Genomic DNA, 23,995 nt, shown 5'->3' on the forward strand with positions numbered 1-23,995 from the left:
AAAACTGCACTACTGTCACACAGGACTGAATGTCCAGGAGCATTAAGCTGAATTACCACTTGGTGTTAGCCCTCAGCGGGGTATGATGCCCCCATTCATTCACACCCTGAATGGAACAGGAAATCATTCCACTTTAGTCCATAACAACAGCAGATATTTCAAAAATAGCCTTTCGAATAGACTAGTGTCAAAACCACAGGGTACAATTTAACTAAACTGGATGCATAGGCAACTTATGATCACATTGCCAGCATAAATTTGATTTATATTTGAATAACATCGTGCTCGAGGTATCTCCAAGTTGATTCTTCCTCTTTCACGAACTGTCTTTAAGTGGTGGATCATGACGTCTGCTGGTTGTTTAACTTATGGTGGCATGGTTAGTGTGAATAGTTAGTGCAAAGCTATTATGACGCCAACACCTGGTCTAGAATCATGGGCTGTCTGTAAGGAGTTTGTACGTTCTCCCCATCTCTGCATGGGTTCCCTCCCACCACTAATGAAAATCTTTCGGGGGTTGTAGGTTAACCCTTTGGACTCCATGCCCCAGTTTTCAGAGACTACTAACAAGAGCATTTATTCCATGTCCCCGTTTTCCTGGACTGATTTTATACCCAACCACCAGCTGGTTTGTACTGGAGTTTACCCATGGACCCAGTCCGGAGTATATATCAGGAAAGGTTAAAAATGGCTGGAGTCCAAAGGGTTAATCGTTGTACAGGTACACAATCCTTTATCCAGAACCCTTGTGGGACAGTTGTTCCGAATTTCGGATTTTTCCGGATTTCAGAAAGCTAGATTTAAGCCCAACCGAATTGTGCTGCCATATCCACCAGTTGCCCTACCGTCTCCCCCCCCTCGCCCACCCAACTCGCGCTTCCGGTCTCTCCCCCCACTTGCCGGACTTTGGAGCATTCTGAATTTTAGATGTCCAGACAAAGGACTGTGTACCTGTAGTATGATGGCATGGACTCATGGGCCAGAAGGGGCTGTTACCATGCTGTATCTCTAAATTTAAAAATATATACATTTAAAAAAAACTATTGGAGTAAACCTGCTTCAGATTTCTGAAGGGAACGTTGTAATTCTGGGAATTAATAGGACCATCAGAACATGACAAAGTACCACCAGAATCATTCAATACCCATTGAACATCAAAGTGGAAAATAAATACTCTCTGCACGAAGACAGACCTAATTGGAACATTACAAAAAGCAGTGTGTTTCTTCTCAAGAATGATATGTAGCATGACAAAGTAGCATTTATTTTGTTTGCATATTTCATCTTAGAGGCTGATTAAAATAAATCTAAAGCTTCAAGAGCAGCAAACCTCGTACCTTGACGAAGGGCTCAGGCCCGAAACATTGGTTATATATCTTTGCGCTCCTATGGACGCTGAAGGATCTGCTGAGTTTCTTCGGCACTTTTGTGTATCGAGAGCAGCAAGTGTCTTTTAGTACATTGTCAGCACAGAGTAATAGAACTATAATGAAAGAAATTATACTTGAGAATATGACTCTGGCATACAATTCTTCACCCACACAACAAACATGACAAATTTGTATACAATGGCAAAGAAAATAAGGAATATAAAAGTAGTTTCACATTTGACAACATTCCAAATAGAATATGTTCAATAAATAAAATCTTTAAACAAGATTCCCACACCTATTTTACAAATGAAAATTTGATAAACATGCAAAGCCTCTTAAAGGCAATAAAATTCAATATTCTCTGTTGTAACTTTCACAAAATGATGTCTTTTTTTTAATATTTACAATGCCTGCAACCAACGTGAATTAGTAGGACTTGCTAAAATCCCAATGTAACAGTTAACACGGGCCATTTGTCCCATGAAGAAACTACAATCTCAGCGCCTGCAGACTTTTGTGTTTCACTCCATTTCTCCTACTGTCTTCGTGATAGCTCTCTACCAGAGCAACTCACCAGGTTTGTTCTTTGTAGCATTTACAGATTTTCCTCTTCCCATATTTATCCTCCTCGAGGCCACCACCATGTAAGCAGTTAAAATGACAGCAAAAACAAGGCAGAATAGTGGATGAAAAGCCTAGAGGCAACAAACTGATGTCCAATGTTATTTTTTTTTAAAAAAGGCAGAACCTTTTCTCAGTTTCAGTTCCATCACTAATCTGACTCTCCATCAACCCCCCCCACCCCCCTTGGGGATGTGACTGGGAGCTTGCAGAGGAAAGGAGAGTTTGCTACTGTCACTCCGACAGAAGATGCATGAGGGACTCTGGGGGGATTACTTTACCTCATGTGAGGAATGCCCACCTCTCTTGACACTTCAGGCATGACAAAAATTGAAAGGATCACAATGTCCAGCACTGTATCTACTGTAACCCACTGCCAGAAGCACAGGTTCATAACATGATGTATCTAAAGAGAGATTATAAAAAATTAAATCTCAAAAATTGAACACCAGTAACAAAACTCACATAGAGTTAATGCTTGTGCAACTTCAATTCTAATCCTTTAGACAAAAAGAATATTCCTTTGTAAACTATATTTGTTGTTTAAAAGCTACAAATCTATCAATTCTGTCCAAACTAAGGAACGTCAAACACATTCTTATTTTAGAATGCTGTGAAACACACATAATTAGGAAGCTTTCCATTCCTACAGATGTGCTCATCACCATTGTCTGGTGCCCGAAGTCAATCACAGTGTTCTTCTTGAGGAGGACAAAATGGGGAATTTAGAGTTCCCCGTCGCAGGATGTGTGGGCAGAAAGACCCAGAAGGAATGTCTGCAAAGCCTGGGGACAGAGAAGGCAATATCAGAACTGCACGGCATTTGCACAGATAAAGCGTAAACATTATTATAACCACAAATTAATTAGGAAAATAAAACACATGGAATTGTCATGGGTTTAGGATGGTAATTCCACTTGGTCTATCATGGCCAGCATGGTTGGCGTTACGCTCTTGAACTTGTTACTGTAAAGGATTTCCCAGGCTCGGGAAGACTTTGCAGCCAAACAAAATAGAGTGGGAGACAGTCGCTTCACTTGCGTGAAGCCGGCGTTGCTGATTCAACCTGCATCAGCGAATGGAGCAGGAACTGCCAACTCCAGCAATGGCCCACCTCACTGGCTGCATCATTCGCTCTATCCCACCCAAGGGAGGTCCTCACAGGGAACACCTTTGAACTGAGCTGTGGGTTGGTTCATTACTAGATTCACACCAGCTTCCCAACGCAAAGTTCCTGATATACCACTGCTGACAGTAGCACACCCCTCTCCAATATAAAGTTACAATGACCCATTTTAGAACTGATTCATTCTCGTCCTAGGTATTTATCCTGAACACTAAACAAGACTGTAGTTCACTAGGACCAGATCGTATCTGAAGACACACAGGAGACAGTCAATGATGGAATATGGAGCTAAACACAATTTGCTGGAGAAACTCAGCTGGTCAAGCAACATCAGTGGGAAACAAAGAATGGCCAACATTTTGTGCCGCAATCCTTTGTCGAGCATTCTTTCTCTCCCACTGTTGATTCTCGACCCGCCAGTTCCTCCAGAAGGTCATGCTCTTGGGATATCAGAAATGATCACTCACCCTTCTGCACTACATCAGGTAGACCATACGGCTCGTATTCTGTCTCATCGAATGCCACAGATAAATGATGCCGGAACTGGCGGTTCCTCCGGATTCTTGCAGCCAGCTCCGCCGGGTTGATCTTCATCGCAATCTCTGCAAGGTTCGTCGTTCCTGAGGATTCTGGATAACTTGACCTCTGGCTGATTTTTGTCTGGACTTCCTCGGCTGACAGATCAATCGCCTGCTGTGCACTGACTGCCAACCCAGCGTGGGTCAGGGCCTGTGACTCACAATCTGCAGCACTCCCCTGGTTTCCAGGTTCAGCCTCGCCACGAGGTAGATCAGCGATCGCGGACCACACTTTCTTGGCCATCTCTCGTTCTTGGTGCTCGCTTGGAAAATTTGCGCAGTTGCTAAGATTCCAATTTACCTCTTCACTTTTCTCACGCACAGCTTGCTTCAGAGCCTCGAGGCCAGCGCGCATCTTGCTCGCTGTGATCTGCGCTGTAGCTGAAATATATACACATGTTGAAATACTTCTCTCCTTCAATTATCACAGTGCTAAATCTCACATAAATAAATCGAATGAAAATGTGATGGGGGTAATTTTTTCCTGGTTTTCTAGAGAAAGAAAAGGCAAGGAGCATGTGGGAATTACACGAAATAACAGCACAACTATACCAGCAGGTAGACTGATAATCCGGAAAATGCTACTAATGCAAAAGGCAAACAAAATGCTGGAAGAACTCAGGGTCAGGCAGTATCCATGGAGAGCAATAGACCTTTTGGGGCTGAAAACCTTTCAGCAGGAACCAGCGGACACTCAAATAAAAAAAAGAGGGAGGAACACAGGCTGACACTCCCCCCCCCCCACCTTCTATTCGGGTGTACGCCTGGAATTTGATGCCTGGACTTCAGGAATTGAGTTACAGGGAAAGAGGTTAGGACTTTATTCCTCAGAAGAATGAGGGGAGATTTGATAGAGGTATATAAAATTATGAGAGGTATAGGGAAGAGTAAATGTAGGTAGGCTTTTCCCACTGAGGCTAGGTGAGATACAAACCAGAGAGCATGGGTTAAAGGATGAAAGGGGAAAAGTTTAAAGGGAACTTCTTAATATGGCGGGAGAGTGGAATGGGCTTCCATCTGAAGTGGTGAATCCGGCCTCAATTTTAATATTTAAGAAGAATTTGGGCAGGCACATGGGCGGGTGGGGTACAGAGGGCAGGACAGTGGGACTAAGCAGAATAATAATTTGAGGGTGAAGGGCCTATTTCTGTGTTATAATGTTCTATGGTTCTCAGGGTTTTTTGACCTGAAACTAACTGTCTGTTGTTTTCTACTGATGTTTATCGAGACGGTATGGTAGAAGGCCCTTGTCACACATTGAACCCAGTTACCTACCAACACTGTAAATTTTTTTGAATGTGGCAGAAAACCAGAACACCCAGACCACGAGCTCACGGGGAGAACATACACATACAAACTCCTTACAGGCAGTGCCAGGTTCGGACCCGGGTCGCTGGTGCTATAATAGCCTCCAGCAGTTTGTATGTTCCTTCAGCAGACTAATGCAAAATGCAACATTTGATATCCAGGATTCAGTCAATTACCAAGAGGTGCCTGAAACAAAAAACTCCCCACTTCCAAAATGTCAGCACAATTTGTGGAATCTTCAGATGACACACAGTAAAACCCCAGGTATCCAGCACCTATAGGGATCGGTGGATGCGGGATAAGTGCTTGAGATTGCGGGATTGGCAAATTGACCACTAAAGGGCGCCAAATTTTTTTTTAAATAAACGCAATTTTGTTGCCAGTTGCTTGAATTCTGGATAATGGGGATTTTACTGTACATCTGATGATGATTCCCACCAAACCCCAAACTGGTCTCGCTGTGAAACAGGTCTTGAGGGACTCTGCCACTATTTACATTCTTGAAAAAAAATGAAAACTTGCATGAAATGCCTCTAACAGAGGATTCTCCTCCAGCTCATTTAAGGTTTGGAGGGTTTTTTTTGGGACCAGACAGATGCCACAACCCTGGATGACACCCTGTTTCACTCACAGGTTATAGTCAGAAATAAAGCACTTAACTGATTTTTCCCCCCCCTTTGCTCTATTGTCAGGAATCAAAAGAAAATGCCATGCCATAATCACTGTATTATTTAAACCAGCTAACAAGGTAAAACTGAACAGAGCCAGCCCGACTGTGCCTTTTGCACATTAATACATCAGGGAAACTCATCCATCTCTGAAAGACCTGGTTACAACTTCACTCACAACACAAGAAATACGAGCTGGTGTAGGCCATCTGACCTGTCGAGCTTGTTCCCCCATTCAACGAGATCATGGTTGATCTGATGATATTCACATCCCTGCCTTTTCCCCATATACTTTACCATGTAAAAATCTATCCAACCTTGTCTTAAATACATTTACTGAGGCCACCTCTGGGAAAAGCAGCACCTCCTCATCTCTGTCCGAAATCTATTACCCTGAATCTTGAGGCTATGTCCCCAGTTCTGGTCTCCCCCCACCAATGCAAACAACTTACCTACCTCTGTATTATCTATGCCTTTCATAATTTTAAACCTTTCTACCCTCTCATTCCACTAAATTACAGTCCCAAACAACTCAATCACTCCTCCAAGGCTAATCCTTTCATCCCTCGAATCACCTTGGTGAACCTCCTCTGCATTGACTCCAAAGCCAGGATAATCTTCAAGTTAGGAGATCAGAACTCCACACAGTACTCCAGATATGGCCCCACCGGTACCTTTTAGTTACAGCATCACCTCCGTGCTCTTAAATTCAATCCCTCTAGCAATGAAAGCCAATATTCCATTTGCCTTCTTGATAGCCTGCTGTGCCTGCAAACCAACCTTTTGCGATTCATGCACACGCGCTCCCAAGATCTTCTGCACAGCAGTATGATGCATTTAAGTAATACTGATCCCCTCCATTTTTCTTCTTAAATAACCTCACATTTGCCCACATTGTACTCCATCTGCCCTCTCACTTAACCTATCTACATATATCTCTGCAGACTTTCAGCATAATGTGCCGACGTCAGTCTCAACGATTAACAGATGATACCTTGCCTACCTGTTGAATCCAGATCATCATAAAGCCCATTCATCTGTAGATAATCTACGGGAATCTCTTCATCTTCAGAGGGACTCGCCCACTGCTTCAATATGTTCTTCAGATGAATTTTCTCTTCATTGAGCTCAGCTGCTGCTCTCTGTAGATTCTCGACCTGCAAATAACATTTTAGCAAGTGATGAATGCGGACACAACTGAGAGCCCAGGTGACCAACCTTATTTTGCAAGCTTTACTGTTAATTGCAATGCAATAGCAGCAAATTGATGTTTATTTATTGAAAATTTTGATTTAGCGTTTAACTGTTCCTGGATAAGGAAAAAAAAAACATTCCTTTGGCTTGCAATCCATTTCCAGAAGTTTAAAAAGTGGCCTCAATATAAATATCCAGAAAGGAAAAAAAAGGGCATAGGGTACTTCGTCTGGTAAACAAAGCACCTGTGCAAGGCCGACACAGAGTCGACCAAGTAAATAAAAATGCTGGTAGAAAAGGGCTCAGGCCCGAATCGTCAGTTATGGATCTCTACCTCCAATGGTCACAGCGAGACCTGCTGAGTTCCTCCAGTTTTTACCGTATATATTCATGTAAGTTTTTTTGACCAGTTTTTCAGGTGAAATGGTGGGTCGTCAACGTTTATATGGGTCATACTTTTGAAGGGCTAAGTTCACACATCCAGGTCCAATTTGGGGAAGGGGGAGGGATATTTCTCAGGTTCAATTTGGGGGAAGGGTAATTTTCAGGTCACATTTGGGGGAAGGGGGAGGGTGTAACATTTGACCTCGGTAAGTCCATGCATCATTCAAGGTGTTGGGAGCTCAGATAGCTGGGACCAGGTGGTAAGTCTGTATCTGGAGTTGGGAGCTGGAATGGGCTGGCGGCCGAGGTGAGGGTGCGCGGTTGGGAGCAAGGATGGCTGGCAGTCGGGGCGAAGGTTCATAGTTGGGGCATTAGGAGCAGGCAGTTGGGGACAAAAATGAGGGGGGGGGGTTAACTTTTACATGGGTCATGTGGAAAAAGCGATTTTTGGGCCAAAAAAGTAGGGGGGGGGGTCAACTATTACACGAATATATAGTGCTACAATCACAGCTTCTGCAGACTTTCCTGCTTTACCCCATCCTCAACCAAATACAGTACAATTAATAGATAACAATTAATAGATAATTGATAGATAACGATAGATAATATTTTAGATAACAATTTAAAAAGCTTAAAATTGTATATGTTCTCTGAATTAACACACAACTTTGCTTAAAATTGGAGCAAATATTCAGCCAGAGGAGTGTTTTGGTCGTGCTTTGCTCGTAGCAGCTGTCTGAATAAAGTTGCGTAAAACAGCAATGGTGTTGCCCAGAATGAAGAGCTGGTTAATGCCACTCACCGTTGGCTGCCTGCTTAGTAAGTCTTTTTTAGTATATTAGTAAAGATTTATCTGTAAACTGGGGTGGGGGGGTTAATTATCTAAATGCTATTGTTCGTCTTTTGGGTGGCCTTGTGGAGATGCAGCGACGGTTCAATATTTTCAAAGAATGTGACAAAATAAAGAAAGATTATTTAAGGCTTGAGTTTTTGAGGAGGTAACAAAAGAAATTGCTGAAGGTTGGGCACTAGATGTGGCCTATATGGATTTTAATAAGGCATCTGACAAGATGAGAGGCTCATTCAGAAAGTCATGAAACATACGGAAACTTGGCTGTGTGGATTAAAACTTGGCTTTCATGCAGAAAGCAGAGAGTGGTTGTGGATGGAAAGTATTCTGCCTGGAGGTCAGTGACTAGTGGAGTGCCACAGGGATCCCTCCCTGTTCTGGGTTCTGGGACCCCTGCTCTTTGTGATTTTTGAAGATGGGTAAGTTTGCAGATGATATGAAGTTGTGGATAATGATGAAGGTTGTCGTAGGTTACAAAAGGGTATAGACAGGATGCAGAGTTGTGCAGAAAAGGGGCAGATGGCGTTCAATTCGCAAAAGTGTGAGATGATCCATTTTGGAAGGTCAAACCAGAAGCTTGAGTAGAGCATTAATGGTCAGTTAATGGTCCTACAAGTGTGGATTAACAGAGGGATCTTGGGGTCCAAATCCATACATCTCTCAAGGTTTCCGTGCAGGTTGATAGGATAGTTAAGAAGACCTATGGGACACTGGGCTTCATTAATAGGGGAATTGAGTTCAAGAGTCAAGAGGTCATGTTGCAACTCTACAAATCTCTGGGGTGATCACACTTAAAAATATTGTGTTCAGTTCTGGTCACCTCATTACAGGAAGGATGTGCAATCCCCACCAATGATCTCGATCCAGTAAAACTCCAGTTATCCTGCACCTGTGGGGATTGGTAGATGCCCCGTAAGTTAATTTTCCAGTTGCTTGAGACTATGTGTTGTGTGATCGATGAACTGACTGGTAAGGAGAGAGGGGGTTCAATTTTAAGCTTCTGTATTTTTTAACCTATTTATTTTCTGCCGCTTTTTTTTAACCGATTGCTTGAATTCCAGATATGTCACAAGGAGCTTGCTTGGAGCAAGATGACTGTCATACTTCCAACGTTACTATGCATCAAAAATATATGTTCAGCAGTTTGGAGGTCTAACATCGATTAGACCTACATAGTTGAAGAATAGGGATCTGAGGAGTGTTTTAGAGCAGTGAGACCCAGGAGTACAGGAACTATGTACTTGAAAGTGGTATCACAGATAGATAGGGCGATCAAAAAGAATTTCAGGACATCGGCCTTCACTAGTTCACTTTTCAGTATAGAAGTTGGGAGTCACGTTGCATGTTGTGTAAGACATTGGTGTGGCCCCATTTGGAGTATAGTGTTCAGTTTTGGACTCCATGCTAGAGAAAGAATGTTGTCAAGCTGGATAGGGTGCAGTAAAGATTAGACAGAAGTACGGAAGCCTGCAGATTATAGTAAAAACACACAGTAAATGCTAGAGGAGCTCAGCCTGTCTTGCAGCGCCCATAGGAGGTAAAGATATATTACCGAGAATTCAGGCCTGAGCCCTTCTTTACGGTGTTGGCAAAAAGCAGGCAAGCGTTTCAATAAAGATTGAGAGAAAAGGAGGGATGAGTCCAGATCTACAAACAGAAGGTGTTAATGGATATGAGAAGAGGAAAGATGAGAATTGATTTTGACTCTGTGAGACAAAGGGAAGAGAGACAGAACTAGAGGAGACGGGGCTGGGGGTGGATGTTAATGCCATCCGGTTGGAGTGCCCAGACGGAAGATGAGGTGTTGTTCTTCTTACTTGTGGGTGATCTCAGCAGGCAGTGCATGAGACCATGGACAGACACGTCAGCAGGGGAATGGGACAGAAAATTGAAAGCATGGGCATTGGGAGATCCACACTATTGCAGCAGAGCCGAGGTGCAGATATTAACAAAGATCTCATGAATGATAAGGTCCCCATGAGAGATTCGTTCAGGAAGTCATGAAACATACGGAACCTTGGCTATGTGGATTAAAAATTGGCTTTCATGTAGAATGTAGTGGATGGAAAGTATTCTGCCTGGAGGTTGGTGACTAGTGGCTTCCGTCAGTCGTGGTCGACCATGGGTACTGCACCTCTGGTAGTAGCTGTACCAGAGCCCTCTCCAGGGCGCGCCAGGGCAGAGTTGATATGGAGATCCGTCTGTTGCCCATGCGATGGGAACCCCCCCTCCCACCCTATGCTAATGACAGGTCAAAAGAAATGACGATAGCCAATACAGTTTGGTGCCAGCAGCATTGCAGGTGTTGCAGTGCTGGTGCTGGGTACAGCAATCAGCCGCCTTCAGGACTGCGACTCCAGATTTTTCTCCTGGGTTTACTCCCAAAGCCTTTCCCATGAATGGGAACAGCCATAAGGTAAGTGGGATTTTGAAAGAAGAGTTTTTCCTCTTCTAGATGAGTTACCATCCGTGGTTAATGAGCCCTATCTGCCCGGAACAACTGGTTTCAAGGCGCCAGTGGTTCGTCTTTGCTCTCAGAGGTGTAGAAAATCATGGGGATTAGATTTAGGTGAACAGAGTCCAGATTACAAGAATCTGTAATCAGAGGACATAGATTTAAGGTGAGGTTGGGGAGAGATTTAACAGGAGGGCTTACTTTTTTTTTTATATAGAGAGAATGGTGGGTGCATGGAACGTGCTGCCTGAGGTGTTCGAGGCAGGTACTATTGTAAGTTTAAGAAAAAATTGGATCCATGGATGAGATGGGATTGGAGGGATGAGGGCCAAACACAGGCATTGTGTGGGTGTGACATTTCGGTCGGCATGGGCAAGATGGGCCTGTTTCCACACTGTGTGACTCTGAATGGCTCTTTAGCACGTTCTAACAGTATGATCAACCCAAACACCTTTCTTTAAGAAAGCAGGTATTAGACTGGGGTTGATTTACTTAAATACTTGGTGCAGCTTGGATTATAGAGCAGATATACACGACCGCAGGAAAACACGGGAGTCGTGACACACGATAGGGCACCTGATTCTGCAGCTCAGATTTTGCAGAGTGGACTTGCTCCAATTCCCACTTAAGATGCTTCTCTGAGCAATTTGCATTTTCAACTGCATCTTTCAATGCATCGCGTTCTCCTTCCAGCATTTTGGCGTGATTTTGCAATTCCAGCACGGTCCTTCGCAGGGATTGCAGCTTCACCTGGCCACTTTCTTTCTGAGCTTCGAAGGTAGCAGCATCTGCCAAAACCTTCATCCTCCAGCTCTTCAACACCTCCAGCTCCTCGTGAAGGCGATCCCGCTCGTCAGTCCTCATTCTGAGCAGAGATTCGCTGGATTGGATGGCAGTCTCTAAGCTCTCTTTCTCGCATTGCAAGTCACTGGCTGCTTTCTGCATGCTTTGAGCCTCCAACTTTAACTGTTCCCTTTCTTGTTCCAGAATTGTGCATCTTTCATTTAGGACGTTGAACTGCGCAATCAGTGTGCGATCCTGTCCCTGACTCAGTTCATTTTTATCTACATCTTCATGTTTCAAGTCTCCACTCAATCGTTGATCCGCTTCTTTAATAACCATTTCCACTGATTTTTTTTCTACTAGAGCGGGAATGCTGGTCTGGGAGTCAACACTTACGACTGCCCTCTGCTTTGCTTGAGTTTCGGTTTCATTCTGAGCCACCGCAGCTTGAAGAATGGGCCAGCTGCCTTCCAGTTTATCCACCTGGACCTGCGGACCCTCCGAAGATCTGATCTGCAGCCTACTCTGCATAGCATCACTGCCTTCACTCCCCCCGCAGCCAAGTTTCCATTGGTTTCCAATGTCCTGGTTCGTCTGGGCAACAGTATGGCACGTCAAGTTAAGTGTGGAGGCCAGCTCTAGGTTTCCTTGGGGAGCTTCTGTGGACAAACTAGAACCTGCCTCTTGTACTTTTGCGACAACTGATTCATCAGTGAATGTTTTTTTAGAATAAATAGCTTTGCTATCTTTTATTAGCTGCTGGTTTTCAACAAGCTTTTTCATTTCTGATAAATGTTGCAAGGCGGTGCTACTTAGCAAGGGTATCTTTGCTTCCTCACACAGATCATGGTGGGATGGTATCACACCAACCACTTGCTTCCAGAATCGTAGCAGTGACTGATCAAATTCTTGCAATGCCACAGGCTCTGATTTCCGTGTGTTTTCATCAGCAATGGGCATCAAGAAAGCCGGCCGACGCAGCCCTGACCTTTCTTCTGATGGCGGGCTTCCTTCTTCACGTTCACCATGGTTGGCCTGAGCAACCTGCCCACAGTCCTGCTCTGGCACAGCTCCCTTTGAGGGGCTTGTGCATCTTTCCTGGGGTGCCCCTAGAACGCTCTTCAAGTTGGCTTTCAACTCCCGATTTTCCTGATAAAGGCATGACAATACTTTTAAGGAACTCTGCAGATGCCCATTTAAGACCCGAATGGTGTCATCTTTCTCTTCCATGCTCAAGAGAAGACCCTCAATGTTCTTGCCTTGCGTTTCCAGAGCCACTGTTAACTGCTGAGTCTCTCTGTGAATCCTGGATTGTAGGTTTTCAAACATCTCTTGGACCTGTCTTCTGGCTTCTCCTTCTTCTTCCTTCTCCCTTGTCAATTCAATGCATTTTTGCTGTAGTTTGGTCAAATGTTTCTGATGCTCATTAAGCTCAGACTGTCGAAGTACTTTGTGGTTTTGGTATTCGAGGAAGAGTTCTTGACTGTTGCTCGCATTGCCAACCCCCTCACCTCCCTTCATTTCTGTAATTTTCTCCTCAGTGGGCTTGTGTTCCAGCTTTTCTCCCGACTCGCAACACAAACCACTTGGGATCTGAATGGCTTCAAGGTTCCAAGCTTCTTTATGCAATGCTCCACTTCCCTCACTGAATGTCTCACGATGCGCCCTTATGAGCTCCTCAATGCAACTCTTTTCATCTTTAAGATATGCAATTTCTCTTTCAAGCTGTTGCATTTTCCTGGAAGCAGCTTTTTGCAGAATCTGAAGTTCACTGTTTGATCCCACGTGATCAGTTTTGGCCTTTGATAGCTGTGAGACTTTCCTGCATTCAACCTCCAGCAGCTTGTTGGCCTCTTGCAGATTTACCACTCGGACTCTCTCTTGCTCCAGCTCCTGTTCCAGGGAACTGATTCGCCCTGTATGAAGAGCGACCAGCCCACTTGAGCTCTCAGCCTCTGTGGAAAGTCTTTTTGTAACCTGCTTGAGTTTCCTCCTCAGCTCTGCTATGGTCTGCCGGTCCTTACGTCCTTCAATCATTCTACTTTCAAGTTCTCGTTTCACATTTTCCAATTCACTTTCCAACACCTGATTTTTGATTTCCACGTCTTCCAACTTTGACTCAAGTTCTCGGAGATTCGCAGACACGGAAATAGGTTTGTCAGGATGGTCAACCCCCTCGTTCTTCTCTTCAGGGTCACGGAGAAGAACCATAGAATCGGCTTCTGATTCTTTCTTTGCTTCTTCCTTGAACACTGGCAGCCTTATTCCCATTTCCTCTTCAGAAATTAGAAATGCATCCATTGCTTTTTCCGAAATCTGGGATTCTACCAATTCTACACGCTGCTTAACTTCAGTGTTTGAAATGTGCTCTTCATCAACGTCATCCCCGCTTCCTGGGTTCAAGTTAGCTGACTTTGCTACCTGCTCCAATTCTCCCAGTTGACTTCCTTCCATCAAGCCCAATTTATTCTCTCTGGCTTCTACCTGCAATCCCAATACAGTCTCGACAATTTCAGATTCTCCATCCGATCTATGATGTGTATCTGGCTCTTCATTTGGGCAAGATCTTCCAACCTCCATTCCACCACTTTCATTCAACTCGCACAAGGTCAGTGATGGATCTGTGCTTTCAGAGCTTCTCTCCTTCTGAGGGTCCAATTTCATTTGAAGATCTTTCAGTTTGGATGCAAGATCCAGGTTTTCAGCTGAAACACAGAATAAAATGTTGCTGAAGTTGTTGCAATGATACTTTCAATTTCACACTGCCAGATTAGCAAAGCTGTTTTGCCACCCATTCTCCCAATACTGTAACCGGTTTGGTCAGATCTAAGTGATTATCATGAGCTCTCTAGCAGAGCAAAGGAAAATCTCACAATTCAGTCCATAAAAGCAGAAACCTTATTCATAAAATCCATTCTGTCCCTCCTGAAACCACCTAATGCAAGAGACCTTGTATTTGTGGGGAAAAAAGGATGTAAAAAAAAAAAAGGAGCCTCTCTGATAACGTCATGATTCACGAGTTTCATTCTACAAGGTGAAAGGGGAAGGTTATAAATTTTTTATTTTTCACACCATAAATCACATTAGCCATGATACACACTTTTTCTTTTTCACACATATACAGTGACTTTTTCTCCCCCCCACTCCCTCCTCCCAAGCCACCCCCCCACCCCCCCCCCCCTCCCATCCATTTAAAGTATACAATCTAGGATACATTAAACCAGTCAGACAATGTTGTCACTCAACAAAAATACACCAGAAATTCTACTGAGTCCATTCTTTTCATTTCCTCTCCTTCCATCAACTTAGGTAATGATTGTCCCCGGTAGGTTTTCGCTATTGTATTTAATGTAAGGCTCCCATATTTGTTCGAATATTTCAATATTATTTCTTAAACTATATGTAATTTTTTCTAATGGAATACATTTATTCATTTCTATATACCATTGTTGTATTTTCAAATTATCTTCCAATTTCCAGGTTGACATAATAAAGGGGAAGGTTTAGGGGAGACATTAGGGCAAGTTATTTTACACAGAGAGTTGCAGGTGCCTAAAATACATTGCTGGGGCAGTGGTGGAGGCTGGAATAATAGGGGAATTTAGAGACTCTTAACAGACACATGGATAAAAGAAGAATAGAGGGTTATGAGGTAGGGAGGGTTTAGTTATTTTTGGTGGGTCTTTTATATGGGTCAGCACAACATCATGGGCGAAAGGGGCTGTATGTTCTGCCATAAACATTAAGTAGTTAAGGTTGAGTACAAGTCTTTTAATCACATGAAGCTTGTATTCTCCCAGGAGGCTACAAATAGCAATGGTGTTATGCACAGGACATGGCGAACACTGCCAATGTATAGAAATGAGAACGCTGAATGTATAGACTGAACAACATCACAAATGGGCACAAATGTGTAGCAGTTACGCAATATTATTATAGAACCAATGACCTGGGTTCAAATAAGGCGCTGTCGGTAAGGTACGAGATTTTGGTTTTCATGAATGGTTGGAGTTAGGTATCAAATCTTTCCAAGATCTTTTTATTGACCAAAATTTGGCTTCTTTTGAAGTTTAAAATATCTAAACATTTTTTTTTAGAAATTTACAGATTAGGAGCTTTTTGAATTCCTTGGTATTGAGACTCCCTCAGATCTGGAATTAAATATGATAGAGGATTTATAACTTTAAATTGAATCATTATTATTGACTAGAGGAAATTCTCCAGAAAAGATTGGGAAATTATGGGAGCAACACTTCCAACAATTATTTTCTGATGCTACATGGGATTCTATTTTGAAATTGGTAAATTCATCCTCTCTATGTGCCCGACACTCATTTCTACAATTTGAAGTAGTACATTGAGCTTACGTCTCCAAAGTTCAATTGGCTAAATTCTATTCTAATATTTCTTCAAAATGTGACAGATGTAAGAATGAAGAAGGTACATTGTTTCATGTGTTTTGGTCATGTCCCTCTTTTTCCATGCATTGGGAAAGTATAGTTCGTACCTTGCCTTTCGTTTTTAATATTAATTTGATTCCCAATTCTTTTCTTGCCCTTTTTGGAACAAGTAAGCCAACTGATTTGAACTTGTCTGGGCTACAATCCCACGTCGTCCCCTTCATTCTCCTTATTGCTTGAAGAGATGGAAAGATGCCATCCATCCTACTCATATTCAATGGCTGTCTCATGCGATAACCTGCCTGCCTTTGGAAAAAATTAGATGTTCTACTAGTGAAATAAATTTTAACTTTCTAAGCTAATGGGGTCCTTTTCTTAATTATTTTCATAGTTTATAAGATTACTTAGATCCTGTCTTGTGGTTTAGTTTTCCCCTCATAATATGTTCAACCAATAACAAGGGAGGGGTTAGATTATTAGTATAATTTTTGTTATGTCCTTTTTTATCTTCTTCAATGTATCGTAGGTTATTTGTAGCCATATGTAATAGTATATTGTTGGATCTTCTTTGGCTTGGCTTCGCGGACGAAGATTTATGGAGGGGTAATGTCCATGTCAGCTGCAGGCTCTTTTGTGGCTGACAAGTCCGATGCGGGACAGGCAGACACGATTGCAGCGGTTGCAAGGGAAAATTGGTTGGTTGGGGTTGGGTGTTGGGTTTTTCCTCCTTTGTCTTTTTTTTTGTCTATTGTTGGATACATTTATTATTCTTACCTATATATGATTTATTTATAAAATTCAGTAAAAATAATGAAAAAGAAAGGAGAATGTTCTCCCTGTGGTGACCTGCGTAGGTTTCCTCCAGGGGCTCTGGTTTCCTCTCACCCTCTAAAATGTACAGCGTGGTAGGTTAATTGGGCGGCACAGGGTTAATTGGCTCGAATCAGCTTCTACCGTGTTATAAATAAAATTTAAAATAAAAATGTAAAGAAAGCCATGCAGTGTTTTTTGACATTTTATACTTTATACATAATGTTTATTTATGAAAAGTAGAAATGATCTTTGAATAAAAAAAACCTTTACCTTTCATCTCATCGCTTGATCTCTGACTCTGTGTCAATTGTTGCTCCAGTCTTTTCAGTTGAATTTCTAGTTGCAGAATTTTATGCGAACTTTGTTCTTGCCCGATACTGAAATGTTCCTTTTCCTTCAGTGCACACTGAAAAGAAAAGAAAAAGTCAGTGAACACAAAAAAAAATCACCAGACTGATAAACTACACCACACAAACAGTGATCAGTCCCATGTTGTAACCTGGGGACATCCTGCAATTCTACACCCAAGTGCTAACATCCTGGAACTACACTGCAATAAGCAAAGCCAGCATATGATCTTGGTTCAAGCCAAGCAGACCATCAGCCTATTAGGGTGATCCCATTCTCATTCACCACCTCCTGCATCTCGCACAACCCCTCCGTATTACTGTAGAGAGTTGTGTATTGGTGCCCAACAATCTAATTTTCCCTACCTCACACTCAGAACCCTTTATTTTTCTTACATCCTTGTGGCTATTTATCTCAGAATGAATGTCCCTATTATACTGACCTCCACTACCTCCCCCAGTTTTTTTACTCAGAGTGGTTGGTCCATTCCAGGCACCAATCACTCTGAGTAAAAAAAAAATTACCTCCAACATCTCCCCTAAACTTTCCTCCATTCTCTTTAAATCTATGTACTCTGTCAATTGCTATTCACTCCAACCTTTCTTCATGTGACATGTTCTCCAATCCAGGCAACATCCTACTGAATCTCCTCTGCACCCTTTCCAAAATAAAAAAAATTTGGCTTGTTAAATCATAACTTTAATTGAAATACAGCATGATAATAAGCCCTTTTGAACGGTGGGAGGAAACTGGAGCCCCTGGGGAAAACCGATGCAGACACGGGGAGAACACACAAACTCCTTACAGACTGCGCAGGATTTGAAGCCCGATCGCTGGTGCTGTAAAGGCGTGGCGATAACCATTAGGTTAACTGTGCTTTTATTCGTTCCCTTTTTATGCTGCTGTAGAACCCATCACACTCAGCAAAGTCCAAATCGTCCCTTTATTTGTTCTTCTGCATGCAGAAGCCACAGTTGAGAGGAGGAGACCGAACGACAGGTCAGGACTCCAGGTCCAAGTGTGTCGAGGGTTACAAGGCAGAGATTTTAATAAACAAACGTGTAGCTGGTCTTGCACAATGCCTTGAGCAGTTAGCAGTACATCATCTTGTTGTCTCACACAGTTAGCAGATCATCAATTGCAAGCCAATTAATTAGACATTTCCCTTCCTGGGGTGCCAAACAATACTTCCAACCATAGCTATTAAAGATGAGTTTTTTGGGAATATTTTATTTAAATTTCATTCATGCATTAATCTCTAAATAGAGAATTGTTTTTCATTCATTTCTAAAATGTAATACATAGTATTTTATACCCCCAACCCCTCCCACTAAAGGAGATATATTTTAACAGATATGTTTTTTTTTAATACACAGACTTTGTGGGATTGTGCCAATGTCCCAGCACTGGTCGATCACACAGGAACTACCAAAACTGTAAATCTCTGTTTCTGTCCACAAATTTAAACAGCATACCAACGTTGTGGTATGGAAAGAGGTGGGATGTGCAATGCAACTGTGTTGACTGGTCATCTTCATCAATGTTGTGTTCATTAGCCAGTTGGTCCTGCAATACCTACATTGAAGTTTACACTGCAGGCATTCCGGGAAAATGACAAGGGGTCTAGGAGGAAAAAAAACTTCAGAACTGGAATGGCTCCCCCATTTCAGTTCTGAGCTTTTTACACAGCAAGCGTTCTGGGAAAATGGGAATAATTTCCCAGAGCGCAGTGTAATGGAATATTTGGGAGATAAATTGGTAAAATTAGAGTAGGTTACATACATACATACACTTTAAAACAGATCTTATTGAAATACTGAAGAGTTCATATTCAGTGATTTTACAGAAACTATGGAGAATGCTATGCACAGTTCACAAGTAGGTGCTAATTGAAATGACGTCATGAAATGAATAGACCATTGTCTTGGTCTGGAGTCAGGTCAGCTGTGTTGAACATTTTTATGAAACTTCTGACCTTTCTGCAAAGTGCTCACTCAAAGGTCACTCCTGGGTTTTGTTTACCTAAAAACAACAGCTTGACCAAGAAGATTAACTCCTATTGTTTGCTGGAGAAGGTCAGGGGTTTTGCAAGTGAGAGAGTCACATGGGCTTTCTGGCAGTTGAAGAGAGAGAGAGAGAGACAGACAGACAGACAGACAGACAGCTGAAACAAGCAGGAGAAGCTGGTTGGAACTGAAACAAACTCCAGAGCGGCAGATGTCTGAAAGTGCTATCCGTGTGATGTTTCTCTTGGAATAAGGGGAACAGAAAGGAACTCTATGATAGCCTGAAAGAAAGAAGTTGTCATCTGGAGAACCCTGATTGGGCAAGTTTCATCAGCAAGACATTGAGGTGACTAATGGTGGTACCTCAGTTGTGGAAATTCTGGAACAACAAATCTCTCTCTGCAAACCCTACAAGAACCTTCCTAAACGGTAAACATTTACCTTTCGAGCACCAAAGCCTGGTGAACCTTATACATGTTAAATTCTGTGCACGGTATAAGAATTGCCTGCAACCAGGGAACTTAGAAGAATGAGAAGTGAGATTGGACTGTGAATCAAAGAACTTTTCTTACATTTACACAGATTACTTACACATGCGCTTAGAATTAGAAGGGGGTTAAGCTGGGTTTAGTTAAGTTAATAGAGATAAGTTAAAGTTTGATTTAAGATCATTAAAAGCAACTTTTGTTCAAGTAGCTACTTGTCTTGGTGAATGTCGATTGCTGCTGGGGTTTGGGGTTCCTCTGGGGCCCGTAACAGCAGTGGCTGTGTAAAAAACATAATAGTTCAACCCTTCACTTCACATGCCCAGGACTTCCAAGTCCAAAGTTAGCCGCATAGTTAGTGCAGTGGTTAGTGCATTGCTATTATAGTGCCGACAACTTGGGTTTAAATCCGACGCTGTCTGTAAGGAGTTTGTATGTTGTCCCTGTGACTTCATGGGTTTCCTCTGGGAAATACATATGGGGTATTTGGGTAGTACGAGCTCGAGGGCAGGAAGGGCCTGTTACTGTGCTACAACTCGAACAAAGCAACAGAGGACAGATCAATTCTGAAGCTTAAATCTAAGATTGGGGAAGATTTTTAGCCCAAGGTACAGGAGAAATGACAGGTTAACAGAGAAAGATCTCAGGTCAGTGCCAAGGGGGGCATCTGCAGGCTTGGCCCCCCCCTCCAAGTGAGGTGATGCACCTCTCCATACACTCATGGCCATTGCCTGCCGTCAGTCTTGCCCCTGCCACTAGCATGTGTCAAGCATCACTAGTGACTCTCCACCCGCCCCTGCCCACGTCACTAGCGTGTGTCACACTAGTGACTCTCCACGCAATAAAAGCAGTACTTTCGGCTGCTATGACAGTGGGACAGAGGAGGTTATTGTTCATTCGGCAGGTACCAGCATCCACCAACGCCCCCTCCACCCCCTGCTGAGCGAGTTTAGAGTGTTGGGATTGTGCCCACCCCCCAACCTTGGATAGATCACACAGCAGATATGAACAATGAATGGCTGAACAAGTTCAGGAGGCTGTTCTACGCTCAATACAACCAATATCTACATAAGCCAGTTTTGCTTCAATGTCGCTCCTGCTATGTCAAACATACCTGAAGATTTTTCTGAAGATCATCCCCATTCTTCTGGTGAGTTGCAAGCTCCTTCTCTGCCCAGTAACACTTTGCTTTTACTTCCTCCAGCTCTCTATCCACCAACTGCTTTCCTGCTGTCATCTGTCAGGGATATAGTAGCCAGGTAAACTCACAGTAACAACCCAACACAGGCATTATTACTGAGCCAAAAGAATGTATTTTATAATTTGAAATTGATGATCATATGACTGCACACACACAACCAGATATCTCTCTGAGGTTAGGATCCCCAAAAGCAGAAACATTTAAAAACTACTATGTTCATTTATCAACAACCTGCCATTCATAAGAACATGAGAAACAAAAGGAGTTGGCCATCCAGCTCATCGAACCTGCTCCGCTGTTCTATAAGATTATGGGTGATCTTGGCCATGCACCTGCCCATTTCCTATAACCCTTAACTCCCCCACTCTTTATAAATCAATGTCCTGGATACATTCAATGAGTAGTCTCTACTGCTTCCTTGGGCAGAGAATCCAGATTCATGTCGACGAAACAGCGTTCTCCAGTCCTCGGTGCAAAATGTGTAGACACACCACCAGACATAAAACACAAAGAAAAACAATACACATGCAGGACAAGTATTCATAAAAACAAATAAATATTGTTTCATGAATACGAGAGTCTCAAATGGTCAGTGTGAGCAGTTCCTTTGATCGTTCAGCATTCGCACTGCCTGTGGGAAGAAGCTGTTCCTCAGCCTGGTGGTTCTGGCTCTGGCTCTGATCCTCCTCTATCTCTTCCCTGAAAGATGCTGTGTGCAGGGTGGAAGGGGTCCTCAATGATTTTGCATGCCCTCTTCAGGCAACGATCCCGGTAGATCACGCTGATGGGCGGACGGGAGGGGGGGGGGGTAGAGGGAGACTCCAGTGATCCTCTCTGCTGCTCGTATGGTCCTGTGGATTGACTTCCGATCCATTTCCCTGCAGCAGCTGTACCCACACTGTGATGCAGCCAGCCAGGACGCTCTTGACACAACTCCTGTAGAAGGATGACATGATGGTGGCCAGCAGCCATGCTCACTTCAGTCTTCTCGGGAAGTGCAGTCACGGTTGCGCCTTCCTGACAAGTGGAGATGTTGAGTGTCCACGATAGGTCACTGATTAAGTGACAGATGAGAACTTCCTTCTCATCTGTCTTGAATCTACTCGTGAATCTTGAAGTGATGTTCCCTCATTCTACTCTCACTTGCCAGTGGGAAAAGAAATCCTCCCTGTTTCTATCTCATCTACTCCTTTCATAATTTTATGTCTCTATATGATCCTCCAGCATCCCTCTAAACTCCAATGCATGTATTCTCATCACTCTTCATAAGGAAGCACCTTCATTTCTGAAATCGACTGAGTGAACCTCCTCAGCACTGCCTCCAAAGACAGCAAAGCCAACCTCAAGAAAGAACTGCACCTAACCCTCCATGTGTTACCTCACCTCTATCCTGCCACACCTCCCTACATTGTATGACGGGTCCTCTGGATTGAAAGCGATTTTAACAAAACCCTTCTCGAGTTGCAGAAGAGATTTTTGGCCCCTGCCACCCACCCATTGGAGCTTCTGATACCTCAATCACAGACTCTTGCATAGGCCCAGGCCACCTTCTCACCAGAACTCCCAATGCCCAGACTATCAAGTTGGCATCACCTATCGGAGTTCTCGATGCCCCAAATGCAGGCTTACCACCCGGTCAGTCCTGTCTGCCCATCCGAGCTCCTGACAACCCGAATGATGCAGGCACTTACCATGGTCAAAAATAGTATGTGGGTCATAGTCGACCCCCTAAATTTTACCTAAAAGTTGGTCCACCATATTCGACTATTATACGCATATATAAGGTACATTAAGCTTGGGACCGTCCTCTCACAAAGGACTACGAATGTGAAAGTGGTCTTCAAAATGATGAGAGGGGAAGAGAGGGTAAATGTGAGAGAATAGAGATCAAACCTACAGCTACACCTACACTCCATGATAGTTACAAACGAGTTTAATCTCTGAGATGTTGGTAAATTTTACCTTGTTGATCTTTGCATGCAAAGCTAGGTGTTCAGCCTTGAGTTGCTGGATCTCTTGGTTCAGTTGGTTTTTCTCTTGCTTGCACTGATGCTCAAGGCTACGATAGGCACGTTGCTGGTCAGACAGCTCCTGTAATCAGAGAGAGAGAAGAAAGCACCTTTACATCAGTTGTTAATGAATGGGGTACAATGTTGGCAATTGAGAGGTCATCCACTGTGGAAAGAAAAATGGAAGATCAGATTACTATTTAAATGGCAAGTGATTGCCAGTAGAAGGACTTGGGAGGGCTTGTGCATGACTCACAAAAGGTTGGTTTGCAGGTGCAGTGGGCTGTCAAGAAGGCCGTCATTGTTGGCCGTCATTGCTAGAGGGATTGAATCAAGAGCAGGGAAGGTATGCTGCCACTGTACAAGATATTGACCGGTAAGGCTGCATCTGGAGTACTGGCTGGAGTTCTGGTCTCCTTACTTGGGGAAGATGTACTGGTTTTTGGAGCGGTGCAGGAGGTTTACCAGGTTGATTCCAGCGATGAAGGGATTAGTCTATGAGAAGAGATTGAGTCATCTGGGACTGTACTCGTTGGAATTTAGAAGAATGAGAAGGGATCTTATAGAAACATAAAATTATGAAAGGCATAGATAGGATAGAGATAGGTAAGTTGTTTTCATTGGTGGGGGAGACCAGAACAAGGGGACATAGCCTCAAGATTCAGGGTAGTTGTGTGAAGATATTATTTTATGGTTTTATTGTATTGTATATGTTGAATATTTATTGGTCTTGGAGGGGGGTGGGAAGGGTGGAGGGAGGGTAGGGGGGAAAAATAGGGAGAAAATGCCACTGTGTATATTTAATGAGAAATGTTTGTATATATTTTGGTAGATATGGTTCACAGTGTGAAAAATAAAAAACTGTAAATAAAATGATTCAGGGTAGTAGATTGAGGACGGAGATGAGGGGGAACTACTTTTCCCAGAGGGGGGTGAATCTGTGGAATTCGCTGCCCATTGAAGCAGTGGAGGTGACTTCAGTAAATATATTTAAGACAAGGTTGGATAGATTTTTACATAGCAAAGGAATTAATGGATTTGGAGAAAAGGCAGGAAGATGGACATGAGCCTATCGTCAGATCAGCCATGATCTTGTTAAATGGTGGAGCAGCCTCGACAGGCTGGATGGCCGACTCTTGCTCTTATTGCATATGATAGGATGGGAGAATCCATTCACGTCAATAACCTCTTAAATTTCACCATAATTTATTCAAACCTGCTGATACTCTTTCTCCCTGTGCTTTGATTTTTGCTCCATCGTGCGTCGAACGCTTTCTGAATTTTGCCTCTGACAGTTCAGCTCCTCGGAAACCTGCTTCAACTTCTGCTCCAGAATTGCACACTGAGGAGAGGAAAATAAATTATAAAGTCTTGCATTTATCATCGTGGGACC

General features: G+C 43.1%; 1 protein-coding gene across 10 annotated transcripts in view; it reads right to left on the reverse strand.

Annotated features, from left to right (window-relative positions):
• Window positions 1-960: 960 nt before the first annotated feature.
• LOC138740835 (centromere protein F-like) overlaps window positions 961-23,995 on the reverse strand; it is a 55,056-nt gene continuing 32,021 nt past the window's right edge. For 2 of the 10 annotated variants that reach the window (XR_011343178.1, XR_011343179.1), the window contains exons 8-16: window positions 23,819-23,944; window positions 22,556-22,684; window positions 20,507-20,629; window positions 16,824-16,959; window positions 11,134-14,045; window positions 6,678-6,831; window positions 3,588-4,079; window positions 2,619-2,779; window positions 961-2,400 (exon numbers count right to left, since the gene is read on the reverse strand). Coding sequence is in view for 3 of the 10 variants with exons in the window: in XM_069894029.1 (XP_069750130.1) it covers window positions 2,679-2,779; window positions 3,588-4,079; window positions 6,678-6,831; window positions 11,134-14,045; window positions 16,824-16,959; window positions 20,507-20,629; window positions 22,556-22,684; window positions 23,819-23,944 (4,173 nt within the window). In the remaining 7 variants the exon portion in view is untranslated. The remainder of the gene's footprint in view (window positions 2,401-2,618; window positions 2,780-3,587; window positions 4,080-6,677; window positions 6,832-11,133; window positions 14,046-16,823; window positions 16,960-20,506; window positions 20,630-22,555; window positions 22,685-23,818; window positions 23,945-23,995) is intronic. The other 8 variants (XR_011343181.1, XR_011343180.1, XM_069894029.1 and 5 more) reach the window with 8 other exon arrangements.

This window comes from Narcine bancroftii, chromosome 8 (assembly GCF_036971445.1).
Source record: "Narcine bancroftii isolate sNarBan1 chromosome 8, sNarBan1.hap1, whole genome shotgun sequence".
Taxonomy (NCBI): Eukaryota; Metazoa; Chordata; class Chondrichthyes; order Torpediniformes; family Narcinidae; genus Narcine; species Narcine bancroftii.